This window comes from Orbicella franksi, chromosome 6 (genome assembly GCF_964199315.1).
Source record: "Orbicella franksi chromosome 6, jaOrbFran1.1, whole genome shotgun sequence".
NCBI classification, from domain to species: Eukaryota; Metazoa; Cnidaria; class Anthozoa; order Scleractinia; family Merulinidae; genus Orbicella; species Orbicella franksi.
In genome coordinates, this window is record NC_138150.1 from 23,569,578 (window position 1) to 23,588,874 (window position 19,297).

Sequence of the window (19,297 nt, forward strand, 5' to 3'; positions counted from 1 at the left end):
TTTTGATGCGTGTCCGCAATCCCTTTCAATTGCGGACAAAAATGTTAAATTATGGACCGCACGTATTCAAGTTCCCCACTGTGAATATTGTATACATATTAATTTGAAGTTTTCTGCAAAGATAGACTACGGCAAGAAAAAGAAGTTTCTTCGCTATCTTCTTCGTATTGGATTGCCTATTCGAATTGATTTCTCATTCCGGCTCAATAGCCCACGTGTCAATAGCTCCCTTATAAATATGCATACTTTTTCAGAAAGGAAAATTTACGTTTCATACTTAAGCAGGTTATACTTCAAGTGAACTGAAGTAATTTTGCGGTATTGTTTCTCATTTAATGAAGAACGTTATTGAGTCCAGTCAATACTTCATTAAATTTTCAGCCTATTACGGCAGGACGCCTTGTAGCACTGGATTGAGTGTATCGACAGAACAATTAGATACTGGTATCTGATAAAACATTTGATTTTCAAAGCTTTTTTTGTTTCAGCCGCAACACAGACTAAAGGGAATTGCGAAGTGAAGGCTGCCTATAAAACTTTTGATTTTGGAAACGTGCTTGCCAGCACGAATGATGTTTTCTTTATTTAGCTCACAGGACTGGACAAAGGTCTTTGGCCATGCCTTTTCAAAAGGCATACTGTATACTGTGTAAACAATGACGCAATTTTTCAAGCTTTGTGGAAAATGTTGTCTGGGTTTTGTCTACGTTGCGGGTTGGTTTTTGCGTGACAGCGTCCCGAAATACTGGTTGTAAAGCAATATATTACTTCCTTGTTAACCACGGCCACATCGGGTGCGGGCCCTTCAAGATTCTAGAAATTTCTCACAATTTCTTGTTACTTCGCCAAGCGTTGGGGGAGTGGGGAACTCGCCAAGCATTGTGAAATCATTGCGGAAGTCTCCAAAGCAATGAATGCAACACATGACTTATCGAAATATACGGGAAAATTCTAAGTGAATCTCCGTCGTGCGAAAATTGATAACATTAGGAACTTCAGCGCATTCACTGAATCCTCTTACTTGTGATATCATGTATAATGCTGATTGGTTTATTGTGGGAAAGTTCAGCTTAAAATAAATTTGACCTCAAGGCCAGCGCTATCAGCGGAAAATCTACCAAGGGTTTGTTTAGACGCGATCGATACTTCAAATTTACATGTAAATATTGACAATATTTACAAAGATGACTGATCGTTGAAATAATGTGTTACGATTTAAGTGTCTTCTGAATTTTTGTTAAATTAACAAGAATATCTTTACTTTATAAAAAGATGTAATTCTTCTTCTGGAAAGATGGCAATTTTCTCTGATGCCATCACATTCTTTGAATATTCTTTTCATACTAAATTTGTTTTGGCGGAATTAAAAGAAAAATAGACATCAAAATAGAAGAAGGCTTAGTATGAATATATAGCCGTTACCAGATAATGTCGTTAATGATAAGTTTATTAAAATACGAAAAACTCGTTTTTAAACCAGGCATAATTCATTTTTCATCCTGTAAAAAGAGCATTTTGATAGACTTGATCAGACGTTCGATCAACGAAATAGGACATTCGAAAGAAGCTATTGCTGAGAGGTCTGTTTGTCATACAAGTGGCTACATCATTGAGAATTTCTCCTTTTGTGTCGCTCGAGGCGAATTTGTTTTAAAGAAAATAAACAAATAAAGCCGACTAAACGCTAATGACAGTCACGTGCCACGACATTGTTCCAATGCTCTTTGAAGAAACTGAAACCGAACTTTTTTTGCGTCTGTTGTGCAAGAATCAAACTCTCTACCGACAAAGCGGTGTTTCCACAGAAGCGTGTTAATGAACCACAATATAATAGCCCAAGGTCCTCTTCTAATAATGATGATTTTTTCCGATCATATCGGTAAACTTTCTTTTCGGAGAACTGTGAAGCACGGAATATAGAAAGCGGGTCCCTCTTTCGGTAGCGAACGGAGGGACCGAAACGACACAGTCATGGGTTTTTTTTTTGCGAGATTATTATCAATATGTACAGGCATAAATTGAAAAAAGTAAAACAGAACTGGTATAAAGTTCCCGTTCTAACCGCAACAATGTAATTTTACTTATCACGGCGTGTTATCTTGAAGTAGAATTGCGGATTTAAAAATACAACCATCTCGACACAAAACGGATAACCTACAATTCATGTAAAGAGGGGATGAATCATGTTTGAATTATATATTTTTAAGCAAAAATTTGGAATAAGTACACGTCGAATAATTATTTATCTTAAAATTCAGTCTAAGTTTAGAGAGAGTTTTTCTGTAAACTCATTAGTTACTGAATTATGTGATGTTTGAATGACAAACGTTTTAACGTATTGCGGTTTTGAGGTTGCCCTTGAATGCTAAACAAAGTTTAACGCAAAAGACAATACAAGAGCGCAACCATTGTAATTCCGATTTAGAGAGTGGCGCACTCCATTACTGAATCGGTGAATTTATTTCCTTTTTCAACCGCGAGTTAATTTTTATGTAAACCACTCTCTTTTCCTACGCGTTGTTTTCTTCTTCATTTTCAGTGTGGATCCGAGAGTTTTGGCTGAAGTAAGGCGTATTAAGCGAGCAAGCTACTTGTAGCGCATTTTGATAGGACGAGCGCCATCTTGGATTCGGAAAACAGGAGAGGCTTGGGGAGAGAGAGAGGAAAGTGACAGCTGAACCAAGCAAAACGACAAATAGTTCGAGACGTAAGGATTTCGCGATAGCCGCTAGTAAGTGACTGAAAAAAGCATATCCAAGGGAAAACGAATTGAGTTCGGGATACCAGGGAGTTCGAGATCCGAGGCTTTACTGTAGCAAGCGTTAGGAGGCATCGTTTTAAAGCTCTTTTACCTTCAAGTTTATTCAAAAACTCGTAAACTAATCAATAATATATTGAGTATATTGAGAAGAAGAGTCCTGCAAGTTCTCTAAATTGACCGTCTTCCTCAATGACGTCATTTCGTATATGGTCTATCGAGGTCTATGCCGATGTCTTGCCTTCTATCGTCGTCGAATTCCATCTCCATTCATTTGAAACATATGACACACATCCCGCACAGTTTAATACCATTTATATTTTCTGCGCGAAGAAGGGAAATACATTGAAACTTTTACAGCCCGCGCGTCATGAAACAAATTTTTCCTTGCGTACCCCCGGTAAAATTGTCGTTGTTCTGAGCGAAATTTCCCTTACCCTACACCGAGAAGGGTGATATTGTCAACATCTGGTCGTCAACGAAGATTTTGAATCTCGCGCTCGGAAATTTGCTACGCGTCGGTTCTTTCAAACTTTTGTTCTAGAAACAAAAGAGCCTCAAAGCTGCAAACTATAAAAATGCCCACAAAAGGAAGTTAATCCCAGAGCCATTGTCCACCAAAGATTAAACATAAAGTTTGATATGTCATCCTTGCGCTCCACATGGAAATAGCTTTATTATCTGGTCGTTTCAGTTTACTCTGACAGAGCTTCGATTCCAAATTTATCATTTTCTTCAATGTACTCTTCCAGTACTCTGATGACATTCAGTGTGTCCACAGAACACAGTGCACGGGCTTCTAACGTCGTGTTACGGAGAAGGATGGGACCATTTCCACATTTCAGCAGAAATACGTACGACCTGTAAAACATAAAAACACAAATCAGCTGACTTCAACTGACAGCGTAAATCCACTTTTTGTAACAAACTCTTCAACATTGTTAACCCTCCAAAAAGCACACCGCGCAGGGTCCGGTGGGATTACGCATTGGATGAATGCAGGAAACCGTGCAACTCTTTGCAATTAAGGAAGAGAAAAATATTCCGCGTAGCTCAAGGCACCAATCACCAAAAAGCAGAGTGTAAAGAACCCGTGAAAGAAAGGCGACAAATCAATAATAATAATAATAATAATAATAATAATAATAATAATAATAATAATAATAATAATAATAATAATAATAATAATAATAATAATAAGACACTTATACAGCGCTGTTTCCTAGTGGTCCAACGGCGCTTTACAGATTTAAAATTCGCTAAAACTAACTTCAAACTTACCAAAACTATCTAAAATTGACTAAATTTAAAAAAAGTAAAACCATAATAAAACAATAAAAAATCAGCATCCGTAGTAAGCACTCAAGAAAAAAAAATGCTTTTTGAGTCTACGTTTAAAAGTGTCAAGTGATGTAGAATCTTTGACAGAGGCAGAGGATTCCACAGCAATGGCGCAGCAACGGCAAAAAAAATGTCCACCATAAGTTTTATGAGACCTTATTCTCCCAATTCATATGTTCCTGCCACCAAACTTTCTCTCAACATAAGGAAATCTAAGTAGCAGCTGAGGTTATAAAATTAAAACACAAATGGTCCTGAGTATCGCTTTCGCCCTACAACGCGAAAGCCATTTTAGTGCATGCCATTTCAGGAACATAAACCTATTATTGTATGATGCAAAATTTGAAAACGGAAAAACGATTTTCCAAGGTTCATAACAAATAGTTAAAAAGCAACTCAAGAAATACTTTCATCCTAAAGCACTAATGCTTATGCAGCTGACTCTCTGCATAGGTTACTGTCAGGTATGTATCACTTGCACCACACGTGAACACGAAGGCTTAAAGATGAGGCGCGGTTTTCAGCCGAGTCACTACTAAAGAAGGGTTTTGGGGAAGACTTGCACATCTCACTATAATTAAATTAAGGAGATCCAAGTCAAAAAGTCGAAAATGTGCTAAAAATATTCTAGGAATGATGAAATCTCACAGATATCTCAGTGTCGGCTTATCGTCAACTTTCTCGACTGGTCAATACTCGATCTATGTCGACCCTATATATATATATATTTTTAAAAAAAAAAAAACCATCATCTGCTTCAGTAATGTCCACTTTGAACATTCTGGAATGTTTCTCTATAGCTTCCACATTATATATTTTCGTTTAAGCCTTTAAGTTCCATTCGATTCAAACACCACTTCACGTGAAAGAGACAAACAAATACTTTATAGTGAGGTTAGTGGACAGTACGGCGCAAGAGTATATTCGGAGAGCCACATCAACTACACTGCGATCAGGTGTTCTTTGTTTTTCGGCGAACGATGAAAGTTCACCGAAAGCAAAAGAACGCCTGATCGGAGGTTACACTTCAACTGGTTTTGCCTCGAGGCATATTTACGCAAAGGCCTTTGAACTACACGTCTCGTTACAGTCGTTATTTACTGAATTCCTATGGTTAGAAACACTGCTGAAAGACATTAACCATTTGTAAAATACTGCACCGTACTTCCAAGAGAAGTAAAGCGTTCTCTGCGTATTGTAAACACGTTTGCACGAACCTAAAATTCTTTATAGATTTGTGAAAACAACAAGGTAATATGTGGCAACTTAATACTGACGGTAAATTTCTCTGTTAATTCTACAATATGACAAAATATTAAAATAATTCAATCTAATCTTGTAAACGTGAACTTCACATGCTGCAATCCATTTTCACTCTCGCCAGAGCCCCACGATAGGAAGGGGGGAGGGGGGAGGGGGGAGGGGTATACTCCCTACAATGGACGTGAAGGGAGGCTTCTCCTGAAAGGGGTTCCTTTTTCAAGAGGGAGGTATAAAGAGGGGTTGGGATTTCACTACTTGAAGTTTTGAAAAGGGCATATAAAATGCACTTTCAAAATATCGTTAACAAATGCATTTTACAAGCGAGTTATATATCCAAGTATTACTGGGCAGTCCAAGGAAAAGGGAAGCAGTGCGATTGCAGTTTCCGTCAAAAAAGGCGGATAAAAGGGTTAGAATTAATTAATGATGGCAATACAGAATTAATACAATACTTCTCGACGACATAAATTTTTTCTAGATTTCTAGTTTCTCACAAGGTATTTTTCACTCGATATGCGCAAAGAGATTTTTTTGAGATCAGTCGCAATAAACAGCTCACGTGCTCCGATGACGTACCTAACAATGAAAAAAAATACTAAATTACGTGTAGAAAAACGAAATCACGTGTAGAGAAACGAAATCACGTGTGGAGAAACGAAACCTTCTTTTGCCCTGCATCTGTCTATTAATATCACGTTAACTGTGATCTAGGAATGCTTTAGACCAATTTTTTCGAAATCATTCAAAAAATGGTGGGATGGCTACTCTAAATCAAATAGCAGAGCTGGAGGGGGTGATGGGTCAAAATGAAAATAATAAGAGGCATCTAAAATTAGAAGAAGAAAGCATACATGGAAAAATTCCAGCGCCCCGTTTCGTTTTTATAATGGTACTGCGCGTTAATTGATACATTTCCGTTGTGCGTAGGATCTTACGAAAAGAGGGCGGGTGCCAGAATATACGATCCCGGCGAGGGGAGTAGATTGCAGAATGCAGGTCACAGTTCTACCAACTGTGCATTGAAGTAATTTAGAACGGTCACGGGGTAAATGTCATTGAAACTAGACAACAAAGAGTTGAACAGGAAATAAATTTTTCAAGTCGCATTTAAATTCCAAGATTTCAGCGAGGGTGTGTTGTTAAACTGATCCGGAAATTAAGTTCCAAAACAATGCAGTTTTGCGTTGGCGCACGAGTCAGAATATTCGAAAAGGTGAAACATTGCACGTTGTCGTGCTTGTGGTCTATCACGGCGGGTTGCAAACAGTATAGGAATGGGTTTTTTAACACAATTGTCGGGCGTTCTAGCTACATCCAGAAATCTAATGCATCGTGCCAATCCAATGACGTAATTTTCATCCTCGCGAGGGTTCCTAAAGGTGCATTTACAAGCGCGTCTGGCGAGACAGTCCCTGTAACCACTGAGTTACTTTTTGTGTCTTTCACTCAAAAGCTGTCGTGGGCAAAGAACGGTTGAGAACTAACACTGTTTCTCAATCTTTTTGCGAGTAAAACTGTCAAACGCGTTAGGTTTACATAATTGGTTCTGATAAAGGAAAACCCACGCGGCCAGCAGAGGAAAACCGCAAAGTATGAATGTTTTAACATGAACCCACACGACATTCAGAAAGGTGCTAATTTATCCGGAATACTTGATTGTAGGACGCATTGTTCATCCATATACAGTCATTTTTTGATTAAAAAATTTCACTTCCTTATGAGCAAATTGATCACGTTACCTGTATCTCCAATTCTCACTTTTTTTTACGTCCTTATGACAAACTCAAGGAGATTCAAGCTATGATTATAAAATTCTCAAATGGAGAATTATAACAAGATTGCTCATAGTTAAACGTGGATTACACTTCATGCGACCTGCAGAAAAAATCTTTGAAAAGTAGGAAAATTTTACAGCCTTGCTTTTCACTCCCTGCATGGCGTGAACCAACAAGTAAAAAATCCGTTTGCATTCGCGGAACGCCACGATTAACCTGGGTCGTTAGTTGAAAGCCCGTTTGAACTGAGCGATTCCAGACAAAATCTTGCTGCACTGTTATCTCCGGCATTTTCTCACTTTCTGAAAGTCACAACACCTAGCCATTGATGATAATGTTACCGCGTCAAGAGAGCTGCAATTCACGATAATCACGAAAGACAGACTGTTGCAATACTGAAGTAGATAACGGTAAATTACTGAACCACGCAGCAAGTTTATGAAGCTTACGTTTCGAGTATCATATTGGCTCTTCGTCAGAGCAAAGAGAACAACTCGCTAAGGGGGGTTCATTTACCTCGGTCTTCCACTTGCTCACCGACACAGCCCAACAGTCTCTCCATTTCAATTTTGGCCCTGCTAAATGTAGATACAGACGGCGGATGATGGTAGAAATTATTTCTGGACGAGTTCCAGAACTAATTAAAATTCCCGTGCCGCCATCGAGCCTTCCATCTGACCTAGGTGACGTGTTATCAGTCCGTCATTTCCCACAGTGCCGCTCGCAACCCTACAAGACTACTGGTCAATGCAATCGTGACGTGACCGACCTCAAAGATATAAGAAAAGCCGTGTCTTCATTAGAGAAAGGACCAGCCGCGCTGCACAAAATCAGATCCAATACGACTTCGCTTTACATTGTGTTGACAGGCACAAACTCTTACAAAACTTTTCAGCATACAATAGTGGCCCTTGCATAAGGTTTATCAGTTTCGAGACAAAATAGATGCTAATCTGTTACTTAAGTACGGTAACTACAATGTAGTTCAATAATCTCTTATGTAAACTATATCAAAACGTTTCTTGCCAGATTACAGATTATCTCAAGTGCCTAGGTCCCTCGAGGTTAAACTAAAGGAAGCGCCAATAAGCCAATTTAAATCCTTCAGTTTCCACATGTGCAATTCGATTTCACGAAGCTTTGCTCTGGATTTAAAACGTCGAACTGTAATCTGTAGCTATAATCTGTTCGACCAATCAAATGCTGACATCAGGAGCCAATAGTATTGCTGCGGTCACGGACGTACACGATTGGTCAATTTTCCCGCCGTTTGTGAGACCGATGCGTGCGATCGCGTCATCAAGTCTGCGGTGTTTGTGAGAAAACTACCCGAGAAAATTTGCATTCTAGCTAAGGTAATCAGTCGGCCAAAATAACAGGGTCTCTTGATCGCATCATTGACGCCTTAACCGGCTTTGATAAGGGGCGAACAAAGGACAGTTCGTCTCACCAGGAAAAGCTCCTCTAACGCACAAAGGAAAAACATTTCGAAACATTGCCCCACGCGAGAAAGGAAAGGAATACGAGAAACTAAGGCGCATCAACTTGACTGCGTTATAAAGCCATAAATCAAAAGGGTTGTTAGCCTGCGAGCATTTTCAAGAGAGGGGCGTTGGTATTCCAAAACATCTTTTCATCTCAGTGACGCAAACAGGAACAAAGCGAACGCAATTAGAGATATTAATGACAATAAAGCACAAATCTTACTGTGTTGGCAGTGGCCTAAAGAGAGAGTTAAGGTCAATGTTATTGCCTTGAAGCGCAACAAAGCGTCAAACCCCGGAAAGGGATGTTTAGATAACACGCCAAATGGCCCAAGTTTTGTTTTGTTTTCATCTCGGCGCGCCTTGAAACAACTGCGCAAATAGCTGAACAAACAGAACTTTCCCTCGAGAAAAGGCGTTAAAATTTAACGACCAACTAGCGCAAACAGGTTATCACGAAATATTGAATCATTCACCTCGAGTCAAACTTCGAGTTTTAACTTTTGAGCCTAGTGTGTGACAATTCAAATAAAATCTACCAGCTGCACTAAGCAGTACTTTCCTGTCGAGCTCGGCTCGGTTAAAACATTCTCCAAGCGAGAGTCAAATATGTACTGCGGAAAAACATGGTCAAAAGCAACGAAATGACAGCGTTACTTAGGGAACGCGTGAATGGCTCCGTACAGCTGCAGAAACAGGGTTTCCTAAATACATTTCTGATATTGATTTTCTGTATGAAAGGGTACCTTAGGACTCTAGAGTTCTTACAGACTCACTATTAAGGTCTCTTAACACGACAATGATATCTGTATCTCACTAACAGAAAATATGGCAACTTCAGTTAAAACGTTTAGGGATTCACTGAGGATGCAACGCACGAAACCTATGAGTTGTTTAACATTAAAACCAATAGAAAATTCCGCTTAAATATTTTGCTGATTAGTCTTCTGTGACTTCCATGTTTGACTTGAACAGAGAAGCCAACGCCCCTATCAAGATAGTGTATGACAGAAAAAAATAATGAGAGATCGAAAGTACTGATCAAAAGCCTCAAGCTTGCAATAAGTCGAAAAAATTCCACAGTAAAACTCCCTGTGTTCATTGGCGCTTGTAATGGTGGGTATTAAACGATTTGTTGCATACTCGCCCGTTAATTAATTCTCTATGGTTTAACTCTCCAAGGCGAATATCGCAGTTGAAATCAGCTAATATGTTCGCGCGCGCGGCTTCCGGGCAACCCTGTTGTTTGGGTGCGCATTATGAAATTAATAAAATTAAAGTTTGGTATCTCAGTTCAATACTGACCTGTACAGCGAGTAATGATCTGTCTCTGCTTGTCTTAAAAGTCTCTTTAATGTATTCAAATCGTGATTTACCTGAAGGACGAAAAAACATCATGACGTTAAGATGTCAACCCAGTCTCGACAGTGATAATAGATGTGACACGTCGAGGTGCAAAAACACAAACAAAAGGAAAAAGGTAATTAAACTTGTCGAAACTTGTGATTAATGGCAGGAATAATGAATAATTTAGTAGGCTTTCAAAGTTTTAATTCTTTAGAGGACCATTTCTGAATTTTGCGTGTTAGCTTGTTTCCTATTACAGAACACAATCCAAAGTCAAAGTTAAAAGAATTTTCTGTTCTAATAAGCACTGCGCAGTTGAGAGTGCGCGGAATTTTCCCCAGCATTTGATTAATGTTCCGGCGAGTTTGACGTTTAATTGCCATCTATTCAAGTTCTTTATTGCTCATCAAAATTAACAGATTAGAGGGATTATCTTGTGTACACGAGAGTATCTTTAGAAATTGAAATCAAAATTAAGCTAACGCATTACTGTTTTCAAAAAAAAAAAAAACGAAGAAGAAAAAAAATCTGTTGAAAGCTTGGCCAAAGTTTTTGATCAAAATGACTAACACTAGTGATAGCTTAACAGTCTTAACAAATCTTAACAAACGGAGGGAAAACTGAAATGTCAAATTTGCGCTTTTGTGGGATTTCGTTGAAATAAAAGGCAGAATTTTGCCTTTTGTTATCGAAAGAAAATACGCCTATTGAAACTGCGATGGTTACAATATCAAAAGATTCTGTACAATGAAGAGAGTACATGAAAAACGAATGATGGCATCAATATAAATTACGAACATATAAAAAAAGATGCAGTTGTCGAGTGTAGAAACAAGCGTATTAATGCGCGTCCTGAGCATCAGGGGGTTGTTTCTTTTCACGTTTCGGGATGGAAAAAAAAAAGACAAAATTGTACACGGAAAGACTTTGGTGCAAAGGGTAACCAATATTAGTCTGGTTCAAAGACATTCCAGAAAATAACAGTTAATAACCTGGCAACTGACCAACGGCAAAGAAAAATATAATAAAACTGGAAGGCATTTGTTCCTATTTGAAAAGTTTGTACAGGAGAGTTTTGTTGCTATACGAGAGGTGATTTCAATGAATGGCGAATTTGCTCAGGAGCATCTGCGCAGACGTGCAATTTCCCGCCAATTTCCTTCCTGAAATGCCGGAAGGAAAGAGAATTGGCTTTGCGCTGTAAGTCAAACGGGAAACACTCAGAGATTCTGTCACTCGTCACTAATATCACTTAGAGCTTCGATGTTCGGGCTTCATAAATTACCATTTTCAACTCTCCCTGTAGTCTTTAAGTTACTCTTGTGCAACATATTTTGCAAAAAGACTGTAGTTTTCATGGATAATCGAACTTGAAATACTCCTTCAGTCTTCGCAACTACAAAACATCTCAGCCCCTTTCAATCAAATGGTTTGCGATTCAAAAAACCAACTGTAACGATCTTCTCCGTGATCAACGTAAACTCTGTCATAGCCGCTACCGTACAGAGATCGTTACGCAACGTTAACGAGTAGCGTCACGCCCCAGGAACGAGAAGTAGAATGGAAATGTGGGAGAAAGGAGGCGCAGCAAGCAGGACTGTAATATTATACTCTAAGCCTGCGGTTCAGGCTTTAATGGGGAAGAGGAAGGGCTTGGGCTTATAACGCCTGCTACGCGGGCCATACACTGTTGAGAGACAGAGATTTTGAAGATTACTCTAAGAGGTTCTGACTGATCCAAAGCAAAATCGTACTAAGATCATTACGGGGATCTTAGGTTTAATACGAGAAGATTGTAATCTAATCTTTCTTTACATACCCTCAGTTTGTAGTTCTCTATCACTTGTCGAAGGAACACGGGATTGTCTACTGCATCACTCAACATTGTTTTGGCCCATTCCCTACAGAACCGCGTAGAAACTGAAGAAAAGAGAAAGAAAGGAAAAAGATTATCGTGATTATTTTTACATCAGTGAAGAGTCAGTGTGATCACACATGAAAAATTGCGTTTTGCCTGATCAGTGTCAATAGAGCTGATCCTACTCGAGGTTACAAACTAATGAGGTGTTCGTCTTTAGCTGCAGCCATGACTTGGTGTCCCAGCTTACGGGAGGTGCCCCCTTATAGCAGGTTATAATGTAGCGTTTTACTGTGCAGCCTGCTTACGACCATTACTCTGTTTTCCTTCAGAAAAGGTGTCTTAAAGTGGAAGTTTCAACATGAAGGCTATTCTGAAATACAACTACCCTAAATTGACACAAGGGAGGCATAGCAGCCTCATGGTTAGTGTGCTCGTCTCTGGATCATGCGGTCCAGGTTCAAGGCCTGGCCAGGGACATTGTGTTGTGTTCTCACAGTGCCTCTCTCCACCCAGGTGTATAAACGGGCACCAGCGAATTAATGCTGGGGGTAACCCGGTGATGGACTAGCATCCCATCCAGGGGGGAGTAGAAATACTCCTAGTCACTTCATTCTACTGAAACCGGAGATAAGCACCGGCCTGATGGGCCTCCAGGCTTGTATGCAGATTTTACTTATATTATGCACAAAGCTGCAATGGACACACATATTCTTTGAAAAACTGTTCACCTGTCCCTACCAATACCACAGTCAACTGTCTCCTGGCATGGTGCCTACAGCTTCACAGAACCAGTAGATGCACATATGCCTTGCAGACCTATTTTTCATCCCCTTTAAATTATTATACTGGTAACACTTTTACTACAATGCATAGATATTCATGGAAGCAGTGGTAATTAAACTCATTGCAGACCTATTTAACGATTCTGCAAACTTCCATAAATTAATGTACAGTTAATTAATGTAAATACCTTTACTGCTAAGAGTATATTCTGAACCATCTTTTTTAAAGATAACTTCTGTAGGTATAACTGAAGTACATTCAGATTCTAGGTTTTCTGTATCCTGCCGAAAAAAAAAAAAAAATTAAACATCTCATCTAATATATCAGTTTGGAATGAAAAAGCATTTTTGGTATACATCTTCTAAGGGACCAAACAACCACAAGAAATGGCAAGTATCCAGACAACTAAGTTGACAAAACATTTCCCATAGGATTGTCAAGGCATGAGTAATTCTGATTCCCGCTAGCCCTTTGGGCAGACACCCACTCCCACTCACTCAATCCTCTTATTCCCGATGGAACATAGGTCATCCACTAGTGCCCACCACCTGACCCTATTTTGAGCAGTGCACTTCACTTCCCACCACATGCAGGCACCCACTCTACCACCAAAAACCTGTGCTCACTTAAAGCACTTCCCACTTGCTCAAGGTTTTAAACAGAGAGTGAAAGGCTTGCCTGGGCCCTTGCCCATTGGGCAATTGAGCAGGGAAGGTTACTGACCCAAAAGCAAAAGGGTTTTTTGTCAAGCTCTGATTGTAAGAGGGAAGAACCATCCTGTGGAGTGAAGAGGATGCAAGACAGAAAAGATCCAAGATTTTAATATCACCCTTTTTGCGGCTAGTTTTGCTCCTTTGCATTACAACGTTATCCAACGTGGATGCATGATAATTTCAGGCTGAAACTACAAAGTAGCCCAAAATTGCCTCACACACAAGCCAGAGTATATTGTAATATAAATGAGAAAGGTTAACTGTGAAAAGGGCCATTGTACATGAACTAGTCTTGCAAACAAAGATTGAAAAGGAAACTTTATCCAGATAGAGAAAATCTTGTCATTTCTGTAGGCTAAAAAAGTAAATTATTATAAAACCACTGACATGCTGTCTGCAGTGCAGTCATGTGCCTCTGTGGTTTGTTGGGTTATTGGACTTCTTGTAAACCGGTAACCACTTAAAGCATGGTAATCATGTCATCACAAACTCTTCTTGTCGTGCAACAGTTGTTCTACAAGAAGAGTTAAGATGGGAGTAGCAATATTCCTGATCACTAACACTACAAAAACTGGTCATTAGTCATTATAATAATATTAACTGCTAAGCTCAAATACATAGTTCAATTTTGACCAGCTGACCTAACAAAAAATTCTGTTTTGTTCACTTTTATCAAAACATAAGGAAAATTTGATCATTCATATGACATTTCACCCTTAGAAAAAAAAAGAAACACTTCAACTACCTTAGAAGCATCTGATTCAGCTGATTTTCCCAAAACATGAACTGTGCTACAAGCATCAACAAACCTACGATGAAAAAAGAGAAGCAACCACTAAGTTCAAGATTTTGTTTTATTTCTTTGATTGAAGCAATATCAACAATCATGGCATAACTTTGCCACTCACATTTTCATATCCTTTTTCAGTCTTTCATCACCTTGTACTTCTAACTTGCCTCCTAACAGACCCTGTAGACAAAAATAAAACAAAACTAATTAAAAATGACTCAATGCCACTGGATCTGATGGCTTGGTCATGTCCTTAGAATGAACCAGGACTGCATCGCCAAAACCACTCTCAGATGGACACCACCTGGGAGAAGGAAGCAAGGGCGAAACTTGGAGACATACTGTGATGGCTGAGCTAAAAGAGATGGGCTTGACGTGGGGCGAGGCACAACATCCTGCGAAGGACCATCCTACCTGGGATGAAGAGAACTAAGCAAAGCAAGAGGCAGCAAGCAATCAAAAATGACACACTCTCTGACTATTAAGTGATGAGCAAATGTCAGTAGTTTTGACGGTGGGAAATACATGTTTGGCGTGAAAGACCCTATCCCTGGCAGGCTCCGCTCACGTGTCGTTTACAAGTTTGCATGTGGGGGCTGTAATGCCTGTTTAGGTGGCGAAATGGTCTGGCATTTTTCCAGGCGTGTGAAAGAGCATTTAGCCAGTGAAAGGGTCTCTCACATTTTAAAACATCTGCAAAATTCTGAACATTGGCACGCCTTGTGTTCAGCAGATTGTTTCCAGAGAGACCAGTCCTCTATGAATCAACAATTACACCATGTTAATCTAAAATTATCTCTTTAATTCTCACACTTTCACGCTTTGTTTCATTCTGTTGTTACTATTTATCACAATTAGCATTTTTGACTTATTATAAATTCAGCTTCCATTGCTTTGTACTTGGATTAACTGAGGACAGAAGTTTCTGTCGAAACATGTTTTGTAAACTCAAACGTAACTTTTGTCCTTTCTTAAAATTCTTTACTTGTCTGCTACTATCAAGACCTTTTGGAATTTATTATTTATAATTTCTTGTACATGTTGTTATTAAATAATGGGTAATATAAGGGTGACGTTTTGAAATAAATGTTCTTATCACACTTATGCAACAAGAGCACTCACCAATCCTATGAGAACAGAAAGGTCTTCCTTTAACAAGCTTGTACAACGACAAACAAACTTAACCTATGAATGTGAAATTATCATCAACAGTTACAAATTGCATTGGTATGGTATCCAAAGGTTTCATACCCAAACAAGTTTGCAGTGTCTGGGTTTCCACCACATTCTTATGGAGAGATTGAGTAAGTTTGCCTCCAAGTCAACTCAGTTTGCTCTCTACTCTAATTGCATTTATTCTGAATTGTAACGAAGTCTACTGGACTCCAACTTAAGTTATTACCTACTACACCAGGATGTCAAAACATGGACTAGTGACCATTCTTTTCTTAAGCATGAGTACAAGAGTGAATGTTTGGGCAAACTCAGTTGATATCTCAGTGTGAATTTAAGAAGCTGGGTGTGTACTTGGAAGATAAGGGCAAAACCTCCACAATTAATCCCATTAATATGTAATCATTTTTAAAACCTCAACTGGTGGGATGTTTGGTGGTTTAATGGTTGACTTGTTGATCAGGGAAGTTGTGTTGTTCTTGGGCGAGACACTATTAGAGCTCACAGTGCCTCTTTTCACCCAGGGGTTAGAAAGTGTAAGCACAAGTGCTGATTAGCAACATGTGTTTAGCACTTCCATTCCACAGGTTTGAAAGGCTCCTACTTCAGTAGTGGACCCCAAAGCAAGAAAAAGAGGGAAGAACCTTCGAGAAACATAGGTGGAGATCCAAGGTGCAGTTGAAGTATAACTTGAAGGAAGAGACATGGTCAAGAACAACTTACATTTTCATCATACCAAGCTTCCAGATGTTTAAAACTTTCCTGCACATCTTGAGATTCCTTCAATGATAACAAAATTAATGTACATTGCATGATTGGCAGATTCTAAGAAAAAAGCTTTTTGAAATATGCCACTTAATGAATTCCAACAAAGCACAATAAATTATTTGGAAACATAAAAGACCTAATTGCCAAGACAATACCATGACAATAACCACATGAACAGGAGAGGATGTGGGGACAAGGCATGTTGAAATTTTGGGATGTCATAAATGGAAATTATGCCACTTTTTGGGGCTGTGAAAAAGACGATGTTGCAGATGGTATTTCTAAAGTGTAAAAAAATCACCCAATCATAGCACCATATATCAAAAAAAAACTGAATGAGAATTATTCAGGGGGGGGGGGGGAGAGGCTTTATAGGAATGTGTGAAAAAATAAAGAATTTGAGAAGTCAAAAAAAAAACTACATGGACAAGGAGAATGACAGTTGAAAGAGACGCTTTACTTACTAGGTGATACAGAATGAATGGGTTGCATGCAGTAAACTTACAGTATATTTGTCAATGTATGGAAGGAGTCCATTGCTATATTCATCAAGTTCCTTTTGAAATCTAAGATGGCTGTTAAGGTTCCACTGATGCAATCTATGAAACTTTGTGTTTTTCATGAAGCCATTCTTGATGAAAGGTATGAAATACAGCCAACTACAAACAAGACTTTGCACCTCATGAAAAATGATATTATCCCAGTTGGCTGGCGATAATGTTGCCATAGCCAAAACTGTTCCGAATGTTAACAAATCACTGCTCTGCCCATAATATGTATAATTCTAAACAAGACTTTGCATCTCATGAAAAATGATATTATCCCAGTTGGCTGGTGACAATGTTGCCATAGCCAAAACTGTTCCGAATGCTAACAAATCACCGCTCTGCCCATAATATGTAAACAGTTTGATTTCAGTAAACTGTAGAATGACATTCCCTGTAGGAGTACTAACGTGTTATTGTGATTTGTGAAATCAACATATAATGTGAAAAACTATGCTTGTGCACATAGCTGTCCTTCACCAACTCTTAACCTTAATTTTTCTCTTAATATTTTAACAAATTTAAAACATGTTGATATATAATTTGAAGCATCATATGTGCAGAGCGTACATAAAGCAACAAATGTTTGTCTTATAGGGCTCTCCAGTATTCTAATATTTATAGCTCAAGACAAATTTCATTACTGCAACAGTGATATACATGCACCCTTATCACCAAAATAACAAATTCAATCATATTAAAGAATAATATACTGAAATGTCAACATTTAAAAGGATACAGTTCTAACCCACTCTTGCTACCAGAGACAAGGCACACAACGTAGTCTTTTGACAGGTAACTTCCAAATTCGATAGAGTCCCTTCAATTCAAATAGCAAAACTATTAAATCCATACAAACCAAAAGTTGAAACCCATAATGACCTAATTTGTCAAAAAGGTTTTAATTAATGTTTTTCCTTGCCAACTTATGAATATTACATTCTCTAATACAACACTTCTCCTAACCTTCTTGATGCACAAGAAAACAAATATCAGTATGCACCTGCTGGGATTTAAATTCTATCTTTAGCCTAAGTTTTACAAACCAGTTTGACTTTAAGTTTTCTTTGTTTCCAATCATCACAATGCATATGACACAAATAAACCAAACAGTTATATCTGAAGAGCTGCTGCAAACTAGTGGACCTGTCAAGCTAAAAAAAAATTGGCTGTTGCATAATAATTTGTCCAGAAGTTATCTGTATATATAAATGCACACTACCTACACTGTGTGTGCGTGAGCTATCTGCATGCTAAAATGATGTAATCAAATAAATTTAGAGTTAAATAAAGGCCTATACAATAACTGTGGGACTCTGCTTTTAAACTTGGCAAAATTTATATACAGTGGAACCCTGCCTTATGGCCACCCCATTAATACGGCCACCTTGTTATTACAGCAAGATTTCTGTGATCCGTTGGTGACCGGATTAATGGGGTTCCACTGTATTATGAAAAAGCTTGAACCAAAATCAGTTTTACACTAAATCATACCCAAAGCCTAAACTATCCCATTAGCTAAAGACGTACATTTCTTGTTGATCTCTGTATTCTTCGCCATTCTCCTTTCCTCCTCTCAGCAAACAGTAATAGCAAAGTGCTGACTCATCAGGAAAAAAGTTCTCCAGAGTATTGATATTACCGCTTCCACTGTATACAGTTCCTCTTGTAAGTCGTTTGGCCATGAATGTCCTCAGTTCAGTTTCCTGCACTCCTGATAGGTTTGTGCTCAACAATGACAGACTACAACAGAATGACAGTAATGTTATTCACTTGGTAATGGAGTTTCAGGGTAGTACAGTCTATTCTTGCATGTTTCATGGCACAGCTACTTTTTTTTTCGTTTACGGTTACTGAATTGCTGAAATCTGCACAAGCACATTTTTCCAGAGAGGATTGTATCAATGGCCAGGCCTTACATTCATCAGCTTGCAGTATTGTTTGGAAAAAGATTGAACTAGTCAGTCTGTATTAGTATATGTACTGGAATGATAAATCCTATCTTGTAACTAACTATGTGTAAACGCAACATTGTCTTTTTAAATTATGGGTGCATTTCACTATAATTTCATATCTTTACATGTAAGTGATTTAGATTATGAAATATAGTAAGGCATGTTATGGCCAATTACAAAGTTAACATAGTTTGTCAGTAACTATATGATATCAATGTACATGATACAAGCACATAAATTCCATCTTCTGCTGCTTTAGTTACCTACTATCAAAATGAGACTCGTCTGATCATGATTATCATTCAATAATCACTTTAGCACTGTTGGTAAGACTTCAGCACCATTTGAAAACGGCCTCAAGCCAGTGTCAAGTACGGAGAATTCACGAAGTTAGTTAAAAAATATATATATAAATAAAAATAAAAAATAGATCACCTAAAATCGTTATTAGAAGTCGCTTCTTTACGAAGAAAATCAGCCACAGATCCCTCGGCGGCTACAGCTGCTTTGCTCGCCACGCCTCCGTCTTCATCGTCTTCGCCGTTCTCATTTCTATCCACTTCAGCATTGTTCGGCCTAAAATTGCAAATAATTAACAAAAGATATGTGGAATGAATAAAATCTTTAGGGCTGTACCTGCGTGCTTTAAAAGTATAAAGGGCAAATCCATAGAAATCGTCTCGTTTTGGTTCATTATTTTCTTCAGTGTTCGGTTCATCCGCCATGTTGGAAATTACCCAG

At 38.6% G+C, this 19,297-nt stretch overlaps 1 protein-coding gene across 3 annotated transcripts; it reads right to left on the reverse strand.

The window, feature by feature from the left end:
• Positions 1-2,388: 2,388 nt before the first annotated feature.
• LOC145489602 (protein Njmu-R1-like) lies at positions 2,389-19,282 on the reverse strand. Of its 3 annotated transcripts, XM_081468597.1 has the most exons (13): positions 19,193-19,281; positions 18,992-19,132; positions 18,132-18,344; positions 17,341-17,421; positions 16,562-16,622; positions 16,012-16,068; positions 15,238-15,300; positions 14,234-14,295; positions 14,071-14,134; positions 12,800-12,893; positions 11,788-11,888; positions 9,927-9,997; positions 2,389-3,619 (listed from the first exon to the last, which is right to left on the reverse strand). In XM_081468597.1, exons 1-13 carry the CDS (start codon positions 19,279-19,281, stop codon positions 3,454-3,456), a joined length of 1,263 nt encoding a protein of 420 aa, XP_081324723.1. In that variant the 3' UTR covers positions 2,389-3,453. The 3 variants fall into 3 exon arrangements, 2 of the variants coding, with proteins under 2 accessions (XP_081324723.1, XP_081324722.1); XM_081468596.1 differs by having other exon boundaries at positions 18,992-19,282; XR_014049609.1 differs by having other exon boundaries at positions 3,531-3,619; positions 7,654-9,997; positions 18,992-19,282.
• Positions 19,283-19,297: the final 15 nt, after the last annotated feature.